The 17,653-nt window shown below is 43.9% G+C and overlaps 2 protein-coding genes across 3 annotated transcripts in view; one reads left to right on the top strand and one right to left on the bottom strand.

Moving 5' to 3' along the window:
* Positions 1–368: 368 nt before the first annotated feature.
* Positions 369–8,193, bottom strand: mrpl27 (mitochondrial ribosomal protein L27). 2 transcript variants are annotated; one of them, XM_055654060.1, is made up of 4 exons: positions 8,043–8,193; positions 2,458–2,583; positions 1,472–1,539; positions 369–1,117 (listed from the first exon to the last, which is right to left on the bottom strand). In XM_055654060.1, the coding sequence occupies exons 1-4, from the start codon at positions 8,143–8,145 to the stop codon at positions 911–913; spliced, it is 504 nt and encodes a 167-aa protein (XP_055510035.1). In that variant the 5' UTR covers positions 8,146–8,193; the 3' UTR covers positions 369–910. The 2 variants fall into 2 exon arrangements, with proteins under 2 accessions (XP_055510035.1, XP_055510036.1); XM_055654061.1 differs by lacking the exon at positions 8,043–8,193 and adding an exon at positions 5,815–5,872.
* Positions 8,194–9,173: 980 nt separating this feature from the next.
* Positions 9,174–17,653, top strand: part of eme1 (essential meiotic structure-specific endonuclease 1) — a 40,830-nt gene continuing 32,350 nt past the window's right edge. The window contains exons 1-2 of the mRNA XM_055654055.1: positions 9,174–9,388; positions 13,101–14,013. Of these exons, the coding sequence (XP_055510030.1) occupies positions 13,128–14,013 (886 nt within the window). The 5' untranslated portion in view covers positions 9,174–9,388; positions 13,101–13,127. The remainder of the gene's footprint in view (positions 9,389–13,100; positions 14,014–17,653) is intronic.

Here is a 17,653-nt window from a genome sequence, read left to right as displayed (position 1 = left end):
AGAGTATAACGCACCAAGGGGGGAAGGACTTTTAATCATAAGACAGTCCTGACATCCCAGGAATCCCTCATGTTTCAAGGGATGGAAGGGCTAGAACAGGAAGAATTTGACTGAGTGGCTTTTTCAGCTCTCACAGACACAATGTGTTGAACAGACTCCGTCTGCCGTGTGGAGTGTCTATGATTCTACAGAGAAAGTAACCTGTAATTTCCTATCACATTGCTTTTGGTACTTTGTCAGTCACCTGGATATGCAAGATGAATTCCCCACTGCCTGGGCTCACACTTAAACATCCAGTGGAGTGAGGGCTCCTAGAAACTGCGCAGCCCAGAACCGGTGTTTTCAAGGCTAACTGTATGGCACTAGACTTTAAAACAAACATTTATTAAAGGCAAGAAAATCACCCACAGAAAGGAGTGAAAATGGGATTCGGTTTCTGATACACAGAGCAGCTGTTTTCAGTGAACAAAATGTTCGATAGTTTAGCATTTATTTTCTTGAACATTTGTAACCAGTGTCAAAAAGGGATGTTGTGGATATCCAGCAGGTGAAATAGTTCCGTGGCAGTCACATTCCTAAATGAAACGTATACGAGACCAGGAGGAAAGAGCTGAGAAACGTGACTAAAACGGGGAGCTCTTTCAAACGAGCCATGTCTGCGATAATAGGCGGTCCGGCAGCCTTCTTCTCTACCGTCAGATTCAGTAACATCCTCAGGGCAGGGTCGCAAATGAAAAGGGGCGACAAAAGTCATTGGGCACCTATTGATCTTAGCCAGTGCCATCTGCTAAAAGAAGGGAAAGCTGACAGAACAAAGTGTTCCCTTCCGTAGAAAGGCCTATGGTAATTCATACACCAAACATTTGCCTCTGTCAGCCAGCCTGCAGTATGGAGAATCCATTCCAGAGGATCAAAGCATATCTACAAGCTTAAAGTAACCTTCCTGCTTTTTGGGGACCACATTAATAAATGTCTTGTAAAGGACTGACCCTTTAGGAAGGCGAGAGATTATTTTCATGGACTCCGAGCTGCGAGGTGGAGGGACGTAGATTTCTTTGGTATAACGGACTGTGCCATCTTCAAGAGCAACAAGAGTCTTTTTCCTACCCATTGTTACCTGTAAGAAAAATAACTTGCATAAGTATGTGTAAAAGCATTCGTATCTAATTCTGAATAAAAGCAAAGTCTTGTATTCAATTAGCTGGGATCTACAGAAGTGATGATGGAAAGTGGAGTAGAGATGAGGGGAAGCCATTCTAGCTTCAAAAACTGAAAATGAAAAACTTGTTTATGCCAGAAACCAGAAATAAAAACAAAATGTTGGACACACCCAGCAGTCAAGTGGCATCTATGGAGAAACAAAAGCAATTAATATTTGAAGTTGAAGACTTCATTTTTTACTTTAAACACTAACTGTAAATAGACACTTAGTGACCTGCATCTTCTCTTTTTGTCTCACTCAACAACTTACATTTGCTCCTGCGTACCAGCGAATCAGGCGTTGGGTTGCCAAAATGTATCCTGTACGAACAAAAGCCCCTGTGGGAAGATAGACGAGTAATCATTATTCCAGCTTACAGAACAAAACGCAAGAGGCGACTGATAAAGAGCACACTCTCCTTTCCATGTACAGTCTACAAACACGACACAGCTAGAAGTTTTAAATTTTATCTGTGAAAATTAGTTTTACTGTATCATCATATGTAAACCCTAGAATCAAGTCGCTACTGGTACCAATCAGTGGTAACAAAGCTTGTACTGGGAAGAACTCAGAAGAGACTGGACAAGGGACAGAACAAGACGGAATCAGGTATTTGGAGATGGGTTTTGTGAGGCAAGAGCAGGCAGCAGCTATATTTCTGCCAGTGCAGTCCTGTGGATTTTGGGAAGGAGATTGGGCAGCACTGGGCTGGGGAACTATAAGATTAGTGGCTGTGGGTTGGATTGTTCCTGAATGAGTGGCGGGCAATGCATTCAGATGGGGCGAGATTAGAGTGGGTATGGTAAATGGAGAAGTCAAGACAGTTGATGTCACGTTGACAGTTGGAAATAAAAAAGTTCAGTGAGGGAAGAAGGCCGGCAGGGAGAGTCACTACTGTGTCGAGGCCAAGCATCAGTGCCCCGGACACCTCATATCTCCCATGATATTTCACGCTTACAACATTTGCTGTTCAACGGTGTAAGTTCCTATGCTTATTATATGGCTGTTACTAATGGTTCCACTGCACGGTGTACTGGATTGCTTCCTTCTCTCTTGCCCTTCAAGTAAGGCCTATTGTTTTACATCGAGTGTTTTATTGTCATATTGAAACAGAACAATGAAATTCTTACTTGCAGCAAATGCAATTGTTTTTTTTATTTAGTTTCCTCTGCCATTAGGTCTTAAGTCCAGATATCGTTCTATGCCCAATAGTCTTTGGGCAAACAACACTTATCCCATTCAAGCCTAATACATACCATCTCCCTTCTTCCACCCATACCGGTGGCCTGGGCTGTTGCCGCCCAGATTTTTTGAACTGCCTCCTGCCTTTTTGGATGCATATCTCATGGCAATGGCCGCTATCTGTGGAAATTCCAAAAATCCTAAAGGGAATATTAAAAGAAGAAACTTATGTTAACGGAAAAACAACATTGCAACACTTGAAATAGTAAACCAAAGTGAAATTTCTCTCATATGTTTATATTAAAGCTATTGCTTCCTATTTATAAATTAACTTGAACTTAGAAAACTGCATAACAATTTAAACAAAAGGAGATGGCGGAATTAGAACTGGCAGCCTAGAGCAAAGATACTAGAGCGGAGCAAGATAAACCACCCCTGCAAAATCCAATCAACTGACATGTAGTACGCAATGGAGTGTAACTTCCGCCATTTCAGTAAACCCGACCCAACTTCATTTCTGCCTCTTTACATTATACATTAGAAATATCGGTGACCCCTGCATGGCAGCCAGTTATGGAAATTCACCCTTAAAGAATTCACAAATTGCCGACTAAAAATTTGAGATAAATAAATCAATATTTTTTCAACTAGTGTTTCTTGATGCAAGACACAACTTTATGGAAAATCATGAATGTAATGCCCCTGTCCCACTTAGGAAACCTGAACGGAAACATCTGGAGACTTTGCGCCCCAGTCTCCCTACCCGCAACCTCCGGCAACCACCTGCAACCTCCGGGAACCGCATGGAAACCTTGGGTGGGGCGCAAAGTCTCCAGAGGTTTCCGTTCAGATTTCTCAAGTGGGACAGGGGCATAACTCCCATTCTATTCCTCCAGAGTATCATAAAGGACATTTCCCACCCCGGACACTCCCTGTTTGAACTGTTGCCGTCAGGCAGACGGTACAGATCTACAAGGACAAGGACGAACAGACTAAAAAACAGTTTTTACCCCACTGCTATAAAAGCACTAAATGTAGCCGCCAAGGAACGCAGGGGCGATACATACTAAGGGACTGTGGTACACTGTGAAATCGACAGAAGGATGGAGGGTTGGGTGTTTATGCGTGCTATTTTCGTGATATTTATTTTAGTTGTTTATCTTTTAATATTTTATCTTGTATGTATCGTTAGCTTTTAGAAATGTTTGAATGGTGCACTGACTGGCTGACATTTTTAAATTTCGTTGTACATGGTTCATGTTACAATGACAATAAATAAACTATTCTATTCTATTCTCTCCCCCTTCCCCCATAATGTAGAATCACCTCTGTGTGGATATCAACATACACCATGAATGCATCAAAATAATTAACATATTAATTAGAAACTGTACAACGCTCTAATTGGACTGGAGGACAATGTGCACATCTAGACACTGTGACAACCAGAGGGTTTCAAACAGAGTACACTGCAGGGAGGAAGGTGGCTGCTCTCCAAAGCAAGCGCTTAATGTAGATGACATTGTCTAACTTGTTAGCATGGATTGAAAACTAGCTGTCACATAGAAAAGAGAGTTGCAGTAAATTATTTTTTTTTAGGGAGATTATAGTAAACAACAACACACACACACACATATTATATATATATATATATATATATATATATATATATATATATACATATATATATATATATATATACACACACACACATATATATATATATATATATACACACATACACACACATATATATATATACACACACACACACACACACACACACACATATATATATAAATATATAAAATTATAGATAGCCAGAGGGCCAAGATCCAATCTCTGGGTTACTCCACTAGATACACACACATCCGTATCTATATATATTAATGACTTGAAGGAGTGGCCAGAGTTTAAAATATCCAGGTTTCCCAATGACACAAAAATAGGTGAAAGAGCAAGTTGTGATTCTGCAACAGTGTATCAGCAGGGTAAATGCGTGGGTGGAAACCTGGTAAATGGAGGGAAACCTGGTAAATGTGGGGAATTATTAGACACTTTGGTAAGAGGAATCAAAAAGCAGATTATCTCGGTGGAAGAGGCTGCAAATGAAGTTCAGAACGATCAAGTTGTTCTTATGTATGTATCTCACAAAGTCAGCAAGTGCAGTGAGTAAAGAGGGCAAATTACATATTGTAAAGGGTCTGGAGATTAGAAATCTAGAGGATTTATTACAATTGTGCAGGGTGGTGGTGAGGCAACACCTGGAGTACTATATACAGTTTTGGCCCCGTTACCTAAGAAAGGATATGGAAGCAATCCAAAGGAGATTTATCAAGCTAATTCCTGGGATGTGATGGTTGACCCATCGGGGATACCTAAATAGATTGGGTCAGTATTCCTTAACTTTTAGAAAAATGAGAGGTGATATTGAAACACGCTCCTAATGGACATGAAAGATATGCCTTTGAGCAAGCTTTTACCGTTGTAATCCTTCCTCTAATTTTCCTGAAACTTCATATTTATACTCACTTCAAATATGTCTCTACCCCTATCACATTTCTGAAAGGAGTCCGATAAAAGTTGCCCCACCCTTGTTTCCTCCTTCTTCCCACGCCCATATGGTACAAAGGTTTGAAAGCGAGCACCAGACTTGGAAATAGCTTCTTCCCCTGTTAACAAGCTTCTGATTGGCCCTTCCATAATCTAGCGAACTGTCAATTCACCTCCATCCCATTGTGAACATTGAACATTGTCTATGGAACTAGTACATTACAATGTTGAGAACTATATTCTGCAGTCTGTATTTTCCTCATGCTCTACCTATTGTAGTTTATTTACTTGAGTTTGATTGATTATATTTATGCATGGCATTATCTGATCTGATTGAATAGAATGCAAAACAATTCACTGTTGCTCAGCATGTGACAATAAACTTTATGCTATTTTCCAATCCATTTGCTATTTTCCAATCCATAGGTAAGCCTAATTTTAGTGAGTTTTGAAAAAGCTCAGCTAATTAATCTATTCTCGCTGCTGATAATTTCTTTCAAATGCTTGCGTGCTTGTCTATCTTCAACCCCGAGCTTTTTTTAAATACTTGTCCGTTGTGATTTTAAGACTTTTAGAAGTTCTTCTACGCTTTTTGAAAGTAGTCCATCAATTACCAGTCATGTACATAAATGCCCATAAATGTAAATAGGTTAGTAAGCTTGCAGATGACACCACGATTGCTGCACAACTCAGTGAGTAAAAAAGACAAAGTGATGGAGTAACTCAGCAGATCCTAGGTATCAGCTCTGTGGAGCGTGGATAGGTGATGTTTCTGGTCAGGACTATTCTTCAGACTGATGGGAAGAGGGTGGGGGTCGGGTTCGGGGGAGGTGAGGGTCAGGTTGGGAGCCGGAAAAAAGTACGAGATGCTGCCTGACCTGCTGAGTTACTCCAGCACCTGGTGTCTTTTTTGTAAACCATCCTCTGCAGTTCCTCGTGTCTACAGCTTAGTGAGGAAGGCTGTCAAAGTATACACAGGATTTGGAACTATAGAAATGGGCAAAGAAATAGCTGTTGACTTTAATCCGAACAAGTTAGGTGTTGCACTTTAGGTCAAATGTAAGGGGTAGGTAAACAGTGACATCAAGACCCTTAACAGCATTTATGTGCAGGGAGATCTTGAGGTCCAAGACCAAAGCTCCCTGAAATTGGGAATATAAGTAGATATAGTAAAGAAGGCATATGGGATGCTTAGTTTCATTGGTAATGGCATTGTGCAGAAGAGTAAGGAAGTGATAATAACATAAGACTTTGGTAAGGCAGCTTTTGGAACATCGCGTACAGTTCTCATTGCCCCATTACCCAGGAAGGATTTGGAGGCTTTGGAGAAGGTGCAGAAGACGTTTACTAAAATGCAGCCTGAATTATGGGGTCTAGCTACAAGTAGAGATTGGACAAACTTAGATTATTTTCTCTAGAAAGCCAGAAATTAAGGGCAGATCTGATAGAAGTATATACAATTATGAGAAACATAGATAGGGTAGACAATTATGGGCCTGTCCCACTGTATGGTTGTAATGTTTGAGACCACGCAAGGCCCTGTTGTGACTAGCACAAGCAGAAGGAAAACACGTCCGACATCTTGTAAGTATGATTTATTCTGCCCCACCCACGGACACTTCTCCAAGGTCACTTGCTCTCGATCACGAGGCACAGCCCTTTATATTAAAGGGGCACTGGCATTTACATATACTTCACATCTCCCCCTTTACTTTAATTACAATTCTCCCCCTTCCCTTAAATTACCTTCAATGTTGGTCAAAATTAATAACTTGAACCTTAATTAATTTAATGTGGATAAAGTACCACAAATAACACAGTGCTCGTGTCAGAAGTGGGATGAAGTGTGGTTGGAGCGGCTCGCTTGCTTGTGCTTTCCTTGTATTTACATATACATCACAGAGGTAATTCAAGAGTTCTCCTGAGTTTCCCTGATTTGAACTCGGAGAATTACAGTAATAGCCACTGGTTGGTACTTGGGGCTCTCGTGGACATTTTTCACAGAGGTAACCGTTTTCAAGAGTTCTCCTGAGACGTCCCGAGCTTCCCATGATTTGAATTTTTTTTAAACTCGGAGAATCTACAGTACAGTGGGACAGGCCCTAGACCATTTTCACAAGGGTGGAAATTCAAATACTAGAGGGCATACTTGTGGGGTCTCTCGTGGACAGTTTTATCAACATGTATGAAAAATACTGAATCACGAGCTGCCCTCACCATGTCGTTTTGGCCCCGGGTTTAAAACGCGATTTTTACTAGGCTGTACTAATCGCAGATGTTCAGCCTAGTACATTAACCGCTGCAAGACCCGGTAAAAGATTAGTTTTATAGGCCCGATAATATAGCTCCAATAGTTTTAAAATTACTGTCCATTTCCACCTCTCGCAGCCCCAGGGTTTGATTTTTTTTTTTTACAAACTCGGGCATATATATAACTCTTATCAATTACCTATAGCGAGTAGCCCATTTTGGGCTTTTTATATCCCGCAGGCCCTTAGGGCACTAATCCAGACTCATTTTCCACGCGTTCCACATGGAAAGTTTAAATGGATTTAATGAACACTAAATTCAAATTAATGTACTATTGTTTGAGGGCATTAGCTTTAAAAATGTGAACGGACTATCCAAGTCAAGCTTTTTTTGTTTAAAATCAATAGGGAGATGCTATTGCAGTATGATATGGTCATATATACTTGAGATATACAGTGAATTTGGTGTCAAATTATTACACATATACATACAATCTCAAAATTTTGCACATTGCTATACACACACACAAACACACGTAGGTGCCTGGAACAAGTTGCCTGGGGTGGTGGCGGCGGCGCAGAGGCAGAGAGGCAAAGTGATTAAGGGGGAAGAGGGAGAAGTGGAATGGATGCTCCGCCGCAGCGACCGAGCCCCTCGTCGGTGCAGAAAGGCCAGGTGTGAGGAATAGTTTGTACTGGAACAAAGAGACCGAGTAGATAACATTATTGAAATGGTTTAGCAGAGGGGAGGGGGGGGCAAGGCCAGATAGCGCTACACACGCTCCACCCAGACAGGAGTGGATGTCGACCAAGGTGAAGGTCCAGACTCCGTCCTCCCTGGCTCGGGCCCGACTCACCGGTCACACCGCAGGCCGCGGCCGCCCCGACCCAGCGCCCGAGCGCCGCCATCATCCACCCCCGGGAAACCTTCACCCGGTCACTCGCTCCGGCACGGCGCATGCGCCCAACCGCAGGCCAGCAGCGCGCGTGCGCGAAGCCCAGGCAACCGGACGTTCCCGTTTAATCGCCTTCACATTCATAAACAAAGATCATAGAGCGGAGATAGACAAAAATGTTGGAGAAACTCAGAAATTTCCTTCGCTCCATAGATGCTGCTGCACCCGCTGAGTTTCTCCAACATTTTTGTGTATCTTCGATTTTCCAGCATCTGCAGTTCCTTAACAGCGTCTTAAATTACCGCCACACTGTGCTTGAGGAATAGTGCACAAGTGTCTGAAGAAGGGTCTCCAGCCCAAACGTCACCCATTCCTTCTCTACAGAGATGTTGCCTGTCCCGAGTTACTCCAGCATTGATTTTGTGTGTCTATCTCTTCGGTGCAAACCAGCATCTGCAGCGCATAAGAAGTCTGACCCCCGAGTATCTCCAGTACTCTCATTTTACTCGCCACTAAAAACAAAACTGATGGAAATTACAACAAACGGTTGGAGGAACATAAGGAGTCAGGCAACATTTGTGGAGGAAATGGACAAACGGCGTTTCGGTGTAGGAAGGAAATGCAGGTTTAAACCGAAGATAGACCCAAAAGCTGGGGTAACTCGGCGGGTCAGACCGCTTTTTTTTGAGAAAGGGAAAATATGACTTTTCTGGCCGAGATCCTTCTTCCGACTAATAAATCAAACAGATGGAAGGACTTAGAATTTCACAACGCAAGAACAAGGAACTGCATATGTTTGGTTTTCCAAATATGCTCCCTGACCCTCTAGGTTACTCCAGCACTGTGTCCTCATTTAGAATTACACAGCCTTCGACCGCTTGTTTGCTATATGCAGTTCTCTTTGCATTGACTTTGTGGATGCTGCCCATTCCGGGCATTATTTATTTGTTGTATTTTGCATTTGTTTTGACGGTTAAAAAAAAAACCCCACACAAAACCAAAGATACCAGAGGAGCATAATCTTTGCACAAAACTCAACTGCCAAAGATCCTCCGCAAATCGAGTTGGTTTTTGCCAAAGATCTATCTTTGGTTTTTGCGCGTTTCCCGCCCTGTACGTTGATAAGACTCTTCGGCCGTCTGTCGAAGCAACTACTGTTTTCATTCGTCGGCCACACGGGTTCCTTCCGGTTAACCGGCCAACGCGCGGCGGTTGGATGGCGCGCTCGTTGCCGCCTCATCAGTTGCTGATCCGGCCGAGCTGATGCCGGTGACCTTCCTCACACAGTTCTCGTCGACCCGGTGCAGGTAGGTTCAACCGCTGATACACACATCGCTGCATGTCTGGACTCGCTGGGCCACGAATACTTCCGTGTGTGGGCGCCTGCCAATGCCTCGGTGAAGTTTGGAGCTGCACTTAACGTGCCAGGCTTAAACTTTTACCTTCACTAAGATGTTTCACCACTGTATGTAATAACAAGGGATTGCAGATGCTGGTTTAGTACCAAAGACACAAAATATTAGGGTAACTCAGTGGGTCAGGCAGCATCTCTGGAGAACATGGAAAGTTGACGTTTTGGGTCTGAAAACCTGAAACATTGCCTACCCTTGTTCTCCAGAAATGCTGCTCCACCCGCTAGGTTACTTCAACATTTTGTCTTTCATTCACCACTACACTTTGCCTCTTGATCACTCAGCTAGATTTGGACCCAGTTTGCCAACAGACTTTGATTTCTTTGTGCCTTAAACTTTCTAAATCAGCCTACTGTTGAGTACCTTGTTAAAAGCCATATAGAAGTCCATGTAAACCACATCTATTGCACTACCTTCATCAATGTTCTTAGATAGCTTCTCAAAAAATTAAATCCTTGGTACAAAACCATGCTGTGTCCTAACAAAATTGGTTGCCTTCAGAATTCTCTCCAACTACTCTCTGATTAGGTTCAAGAGGGATTTAAGATGACGATTAAATAGGCAAGCCATGGAAGAATATGGTCTTAATGTGGGAAAATTGAATTAGTTTAGTTAGAGATACAACATGGAAACAGGTCTTTCGGCCCATCGAGTCTGCGCGGACCCACGATCTCCGCACATTTAACTAGCCTACAAACACGAGGGACAATTTTATATTTATACCAAGCCAATTAACCTACAAACCGGTACGTCTTTGGAGTGTGGGAAGAAACCGAAGATCTCGGAGAAAACCCACGCGATCACGGGGAGACTGTACAAACCCCATACAGCCAACACCCGTAGTCGGGTTTGAACCCGAGTCTTGGTTCTTGGTTTCTTGGTCCTCCAAAATATTCCAAATGGAATTTAAACTGGAGGTGGTGAAGGGAGGGCTTAAGCCAGAAAGGGTTATTGGGAAGAAAGAGCTACTTTAAATTTAGTTGTATCTGGTTGGGTAACTATAATAGGGTGGAGATTATTCCATGCTTTAATTGTGCTGGGGAAGAACGAATTGCTGTACACATCTGTCTTTGTAGCTGGGATCACAAATTGGATCGAATGCCCTCGTCTGCTCCTAATAGTTGCACTATAAGGCAGTAACTCTACTGCTGTGCCACATTGTTAGCCTGGATGTGGCAGGCTGAAGTGCCTGTTCCTGCATTTTATGACCCAGTGACTTTCTCAAAGCTAACGCAGGTGCAGCAAACAGAGAGGATGGCAATTGATTTAATATCCTTCATTCCAAGAGGATTTGAATACGAAAGTAAAGACATAATTCTTACTGGGTAATACATCCTAGCTGATGAGTGGAAAACAAGGGGTTACAGTCCAAGAATAAGTAATAGTACATTTCTGTCCGTTTAGTTGCAGATGCAGTGTGGAAATGGGCCCTTCGGACAACCTAGTCCGGTAATCACCTGTACACTAGCTGTATTCTTCACACTAGGGACAATGTAACAGAAATAAATTAACCTACAAACCTGCACGTCTTTGGGATGTGGGAGGAAACCGGTGCACCTGGAGGAAACCCACATAGTCACTGGGAAAATGTTCAAACTCCACACAGACAACACCCAAAATCAGAATCGAACCTGGGCCTCTGGCGCTGTGAGGGAGCAGGTCTATCATCTGCACCACTGTATCGTGACTGATCTATTTTTCCACATTATCCAAATGTTCCACTAACCTTTCTTCTCAAAGAAAGGTTAGAGGAATATTTGGATAATGTGGTAAAATAGAATAGATGGAGATCACCCATGATGAATGATAGCATAGACTTGAAGTTCCAGATGGTGTAATCCTAGTGGATGACACCATGGTTTCCACCTCTACCACCTTCCCTACACTGAGTATCAGACTTCAACCAACCTCTGAGTAAAAACAAATTTCCTCTTCTGTTGTGTTGCTTTTTAATTTAACCCCACTGCAAAGCAAATAGGAACTTGCCATTTGCTGTATTGAGGTCTCAGAAATTCGTATGCATCAGTTTTCTCCCCTCATTTACCTTTGCTCCAAAGAAACCAAGTCAAACGTAGCAAATCTTTCTACATGACTACAAAATTTCTAGCCCCAATTTTACAGGTCACTGCACACTCTCCAGTGCAATCATATATTTCCTGTACGGTGGTGACAAAAACACAAGCTGTGGCTAAACTAATGTTCAGCAGAAAATTCTGGGGGGGGGGGGGGGGGGGGGGGGGGGGTGTCGGGCAGCAACTATGGAAAGATGCTTCAGATCGGGATCTTTCGTCAGGCAGGGTGTTATAGTATTTAGACAAAGCAACAATAAATTAATGACAAAGCAATAAAACTGCAGGTGCTGGAAACTTGACCAAACAAACTGATGGTGGAACACAGCAGGTCAGAAAGCATCTGCGGAGAGAATGAACAGACAACGTTTCGCTCAGGATCCTTCTTCAGACTCCAGTTTTTATCAGTCTGAAGAAGGGTCCGGACCCAAAATATTGTTTGTCCACACTCTCCACAGATCTTGCCTGCCCCACTTTGTTTTCTGCTCAAGATTCCAGATCTGCAGTTTCTTATGTCTACATTTGACTGCTCCATTGCAAATTCTCCTCAAAGTGTGCCCACTTTGAAGAAATTCCACCTCTCGTCAAAGTTCAGTGAGATCCTCTCTCACAGCTCCCCCCTCCCTAATTTCTGCTGTTTGACCCCGCTCAGAGTTAAATCTGAAGAAGGATCTCAATCTGTAATGCTGTCTGTCCAATCCCTGCGCAAGGATGCAGCCTGACCTGTTGAGTTCCTTCAACAATTTATTTTAATGAAGGAATGATGGTGTATTTATTGTGATAGTATATAGACAGGATAGTATATAGACAGGATTTTAAAGGAGACTTGTCAATGATGGTGTTACCATGCAACCCTTTTCTGGATAATGGTGGCTGTCAGGCTTCAGGAAGTTTTATGGAAGAAGAAAAGTTTTTGAAGTGCATTTTTGTTGATAAAGATTCCAGCCATTACAGTAGAAGCTGTAGTGGTTTATGGATGCCTGTCATACAAATTGTTTTCCTTGATTGGTGTGGTGTCCTGGATGTTGGAAGTGCACCTGCAGACATGCAAAGTATCTTGTGTCTGCTTAATCAGTCTGAAGAAAGGTCCCAACCCGAAACGTCACCTATTCATTTGCTCTATAGATGCTGCCTCACCCGCTGAGTTTCTCCAGCAATTTTGTCTACCTTCGATTTTTCCAGCATCTGCAGTTCTTTCTTAAACATCGTGTCTGCTTACTATCGAAGTAAAAGTTTCTATGCTTAATCCACCTCATGCGATCTGATTGAGATTGCTGATTGAACAGGAGAATTTGTGTTATTTTTTGAGATGCCACTTGCATGTAGAGACTGGTGCAAGTTGTTTGCTAAGTTGAAGGAGATTTATTATTCCTCTCATGCATACAACATCTAAACTGGCAATGCTACATTCAAAGACTGTGTACCTGTTGTGGGAACTAATTCATCTTTCTGTTTAAATGGCACAAAATCATCAAAACTAATTGAACAATGTGGAATTCTATGTTAATGAAATTGTTTGGCATTTTGTCTTATTTGAGGTGTGCCGGTTTGGAGTTGCCAAGAAGATGCTGTGGTGTAATGATGATTCAGATAAAGAATCTAGTGATACAGACTTGGATGATGATTCTGCCAAGTTGCCTACTATAAACTTCACAGGTATTCAAAGTCATGCAATTTCTGATGGGCCCATGGATTTTAAATATAGTGCTTCCAAAAAGGCAACATCAATTAATGTAGAAGATCCAAACTTCAAAAGCTGTGACCTTCTATTACCTAGTGAAGCTGGATGTGCTCCACTGGATGTCAACCCGTCTGTTGCATGCTTATCCAATGAAGTAGTAATGGTTGTGAGTAGTGAGAGTGATGGTGAAGATGATCTTGTAATTCCTTTGTCAGAAAGACTAAAAATGAGGTTTACTGAAAGCAAAAAGTTTGAGAAGACTGACCATTCAATTTCAAAATCCGGTCAAGAAAACAGTAATTTTCCTAGTAAACTTCAACATGGTAATGTTGATCCCAAGATTAAGTTGACTGATGTCACTGAAATTAAAGATCAAACTACAGGATCTTCATTCATTCGGCAGAGAACTAATATTTGTCATTCAACCTGGGACATTTCACTTTCGGATGATGACACTGAACCAGTAAAATTACATGAGCCTCAGTCAAATTCGAGTCAGCCATGTATCGGGGATCTCACATCCTCCAAAGAGGTGACATCAACTCTGCCTAAGCATCGGAAAAAGATTAAACCAATTTCATCAGAAATGGGAAAACTTCAACAGGAGAAATTGAAAAAATGTGAAGAACGCGAACTGCAGCGAGCAGAGAAGGAAAATATTCGTAGACAACGGGAGGAGGAGAAAGCTGCAAAAAAGATGTTGGCTGACATTGAGAAGATGTTGCGACCTGGGGAGTGCCTGAAATCCATGCAGGTCTTAATTGATCCAGGTGAATTTTTAAAAACAGATTTGATATAATGAGTGCTTAATGAACTACATAGTTATTCACACTTAAGTTGGTAATTATTGTCAGAATTAACTGATTTAATAATGTGGGAAATTAGGTTCTATACAGGTCTGGAGTGTTCTTCTCCAGAAGAATGAAAATGTGACTATTAGTCCTCCTGATATGCATCATCCTGTAACCTAAGACTATTCTTGCTGCCAACACCACCACCAGCTTTTGTCATCTACAAGCTACTAATCATACATGCTATATTCATGCTTATACTATTAGAATATGCTACACCAAGTGGGACCCGTTGGGCCCCGTTTCCCCCAATGCAATCATCCACCACTCACCCGTTTCCCCCAACGCAACCTGTTGCCGCAACACTCCCTCCCCTCCTCTTCACCTCCCTCTCCCCTCTCCCTCCCTCCCCTCCCTCGTCCCTCCCTCATCTCTCCCTCCCTCATCTCTCCCTCCCTCTCTCATCTCTCTCTCCCTCCCCCTCATCTATCCCTATCCCTCCCTCATCTCTCCCTCTCCCTATTCCCCATCTATCCCTCCCTCATCTCTCCCTCCGCCTCTCTCTCGCTCTCTCACTCCCTTTCTCTCCCTCCCTCCCTCCCTCCCTCTATCTCTCTCCCTCCTTCCTTCTCTCTCTTTCTCTCTAACTCCTTCCCTCTCTCTCTCTCTCTCTATCTCTCTCCCTCTCCTCTCCCTCCTCTCTCTCTCTCCCTCCCTCTCTCTCTCTCCCTCCCTCCCCCCTCTCTCTCCCTCCCTCTCCCTCCCTCCCCCCCCCTCTCAAACACTCCCCCCCCCCCCCCCCCCTCCTCCCCCTCCCCTCCCTCCCTCCCCCTCCCTCCTCCCTCCCTCCTCTCCTCCCTCTCTCTCTCTCCCTCTCTCTCTCTTTCTCCCTCTCTCTCTCTCCCTCTCTCTATCTCTCTCTTTCCCTCTCCCTCCCTCTCTCTCTCTCCCTCCCTCTATCTCTCTCTTTCCCTCTCCCTCCCTCTCTCTCCCTCCCTCATCTCTCCCTCCCTCCCTCATCTCTCCCTCCCTCTCTCATCTCCCTCCCTCCCTCTCCTCTCTCATCCCTCCCTCATCTCTCCCTCATCTCTCCCTCCCTCCCTCTCCTCCCTCCCTCCCTCCTCTCTCCCTCCCTCCCTCTCTCCCTCTCTCCCTCCCTCGGTCCCTCCTTCCCTCTCTCCCTCGATCCATCCCTCCCTCTCTCCCTCCCTCTCTCCTTCCCTCTCCCTCCCTCCCTCTCCCTCCCTCCCTCCCTCTCTCTTTCCCTCTCCCTCCCTCCCTCTCTCCCCCTCCCTCTCTCTCGCCTCCCCCCCTTTCCCCCCTCCCCCCCCTCCCCCCCTTCCCTCCCCCTCCCTTCATTTGCTTCCCCTCTTCCCCCCTCCCTCCCTCCCTCCTCTCTCCCCCCTCCCTCATCTCTCCCTCCCTCATCTCTCCCTCCCTCCCTCATCTCTCCCTCCCTCATCTCTCCCTCCCCCCTCCCTCATCTCTCCCTCCCTCTCCTTTCCCCTAACCTCAGTCACTCCCTACCCTCAGTCACTCCCTCCCTCCCCCTAACCCCTCCTTACATCCCCTGACCCATTTGGCCCCATTCCCCCAACACAATATTCCATCACTCACCCAATTTCCCCCAACGCAACCCGTTCCCCCAACGCAACATTCCACCACTCACCCATAGCCCCCAACTGCGCAGGCGCGGCTCATTTCCCCTCATTCCACAGCACTCCCCCCCCCTCCTCTCCACCCTGCCTCTTCTTTCCCCTCTACTCTTCCAATACCCCACTCCCTCCCTCACCTTTCCCCTACCCACAGTCGCTCCCTTCCACCCTCCCTCCATAACCCCTCTCCCCTCCCTACCCCCCCCCCCCTCTTTTAAATAACATTAAACAACAATCCTCTCCTCTTCCCCTCCCCCACTGCTGCCTTTTTTATGCCTTCAAGTAATTTGTCTCAGTGGGGTTTTCGCATCATGAAAATGTGAATAACTTGTAAAATATAACATAAATCTGGACGAAACTTGATAAACCACACTCCAGGACAATGGTGAGTAAAGTGGACCAAAATGTTGTGGCGCTATCATGCACCGTTTTGACGTAATTTCAGGAGCACAGCCCTCACCCCTTGTTAATTGTTATTGTTAATAACCTTTAATAATCCTTTACAGGAAATTACAGTGCCACAACAGCTTCAAGACAGACATAACACCACACATTTCAACAGATATCTTCAATACATAATAAGTTAAAATTTTTGTGCATTATAAAACCTTTCCGTCCGGTTGATATCAGGCACATATTTCCACTCGGATAAGAACTCAACAACACGCGATAGTTGTGGCTATAACACTTATACGTAGTCTATTAAAATAGACTATTAAAATATTATTAAATACTATACTAAAATATTATTAAAATACTAAATAAACATACACTACACACAGCTGCACGCGACAGGCTGCCGTCTCACCGGCGCCATTTTCTTCTATTTTCTTCCCCTCACACACAGACATAGAAACAAACAAGATGATAATATTCAAAGTAAATCCAAAGGGTTTCTACAGCTACATTAATAGCAAAAGGATAATGAGGGATAAAATTGGTCCATTAGAGAGTCAGAGTGGACAGCTATATCCAGAGCCAAAAGAGATGGGGGAGATATTGAACAATTTATTTTCTTTGGTATTCACCAAGGAGAAGGATATTGAGTTATGAGAGGTAAGGGAAAGTAAGTAGAGTAGCTATGGAAACTATGAGATTCAAAGAAGAGGAAGTACTGACACTTTTGAAAAACTATATAAGAGTGGATAAGTCTCCAGGTCCTGACAGGATATTCCCTAGGACATTGAGGGAAGTTAGTGTAGAAATAGCAGGGGCTATGACAGAAATATTTCAAATGTCATTAGAAACGGGAATGGTGCCGAAGGATTGGTGTACTGCGCATGTTGTTCCATTGTTTAAAAAGGGTTCTAAGAGTAAACCTAGCAATTATAGACCTGTTAGTTTAACATCAGTGGTGTGCAAATTAATGGAAAGGATACTTAGAGATAATATATACTAGACTAAGTGGGACCCGTTGGGTCCCAGCATCACACCGGAGGGCTATATTGCACCTCTCCGCCAATTCCAATATTGGTGGCCAGTGGGGAGGCTTTCTGGAGTGTTAGTGTGGGTGTTGTGGGCTGAAGGGACTGGTTTCCAGAGGGCTAGTATGGACATTGTGGGCCAAATGGATTATTGGACTGGCAGCTCAGTCCCTCAAGCCTGGTGTGCTGGCAGCTCACTCACTCACGGCTGGTGGGCTGGCAGTTGACTCACGGCTATTCCTTGAAATTCCATTTCAAGCAGGGTGCAAGGCCACCAAATTCAAGTGCAGTTTCGTACCATTTCAAGCAGGGTGCAAGGCCATCAAATTCAAGTGCAGTTACCTACCATTTCAAGCAGGGTGCAAGGCCAGCAAAGACAGAGAGTTGTGACCTTTCCCTCCCCCATCTTGCAGAGACTGAGCCACGCCCAAGCTTCCGGGTTTTATAGTCCCTCCCCCCTCCCACCAGAAGGGGCTTGGCCTTCATGGCGTGATTGACAGGAGAGAGAATCTCAACAATTTTTAAACACTAATAACTTTT

The sequence above is a fragment of the Leucoraja erinacea genome, chromosome 23 (assembly GCF_028641065.1).
Source record: "Leucoraja erinacea ecotype New England chromosome 23, Leri_hhj_1, whole genome shotgun sequence".
Taxonomy (NCBI): Eukaryota; Metazoa; Chordata; class Chondrichthyes; order Rajiformes; family Rajidae; genus Leucoraja; species Leucoraja erinaceus.
Note: the sequence above shows the minus strand (reverse complement) of the source record. Positions and strands in the feature narration are given on the sequence as shown.

Excerpts from the sequence above, each read along its gene's own strand:
- mrpl27 (XM_055654060.1), bottom strand. The coding sequence starts at position 8,145 with ATGCGCCGTGCCGGAGCGAGTGACCGGGTGAAGGTTTCCCGGGGGTGG. Across the intron at positions 2,584-8,042 it reads CGCGGCCTGCGGTGTGACCG|GATTTTTGGAATTTCCACAG; the intron begins GTGAGTCGGGCC and ends TATTCCCTTTAG. Across the intron at positions 1,540-2,457 it reads TGGGTGGAAGAAGGGAGATG|GGGCTTTTGTTCGTACAGGA; the intron begins GTATGTATTAGG and ends ATCTTCCCACAG.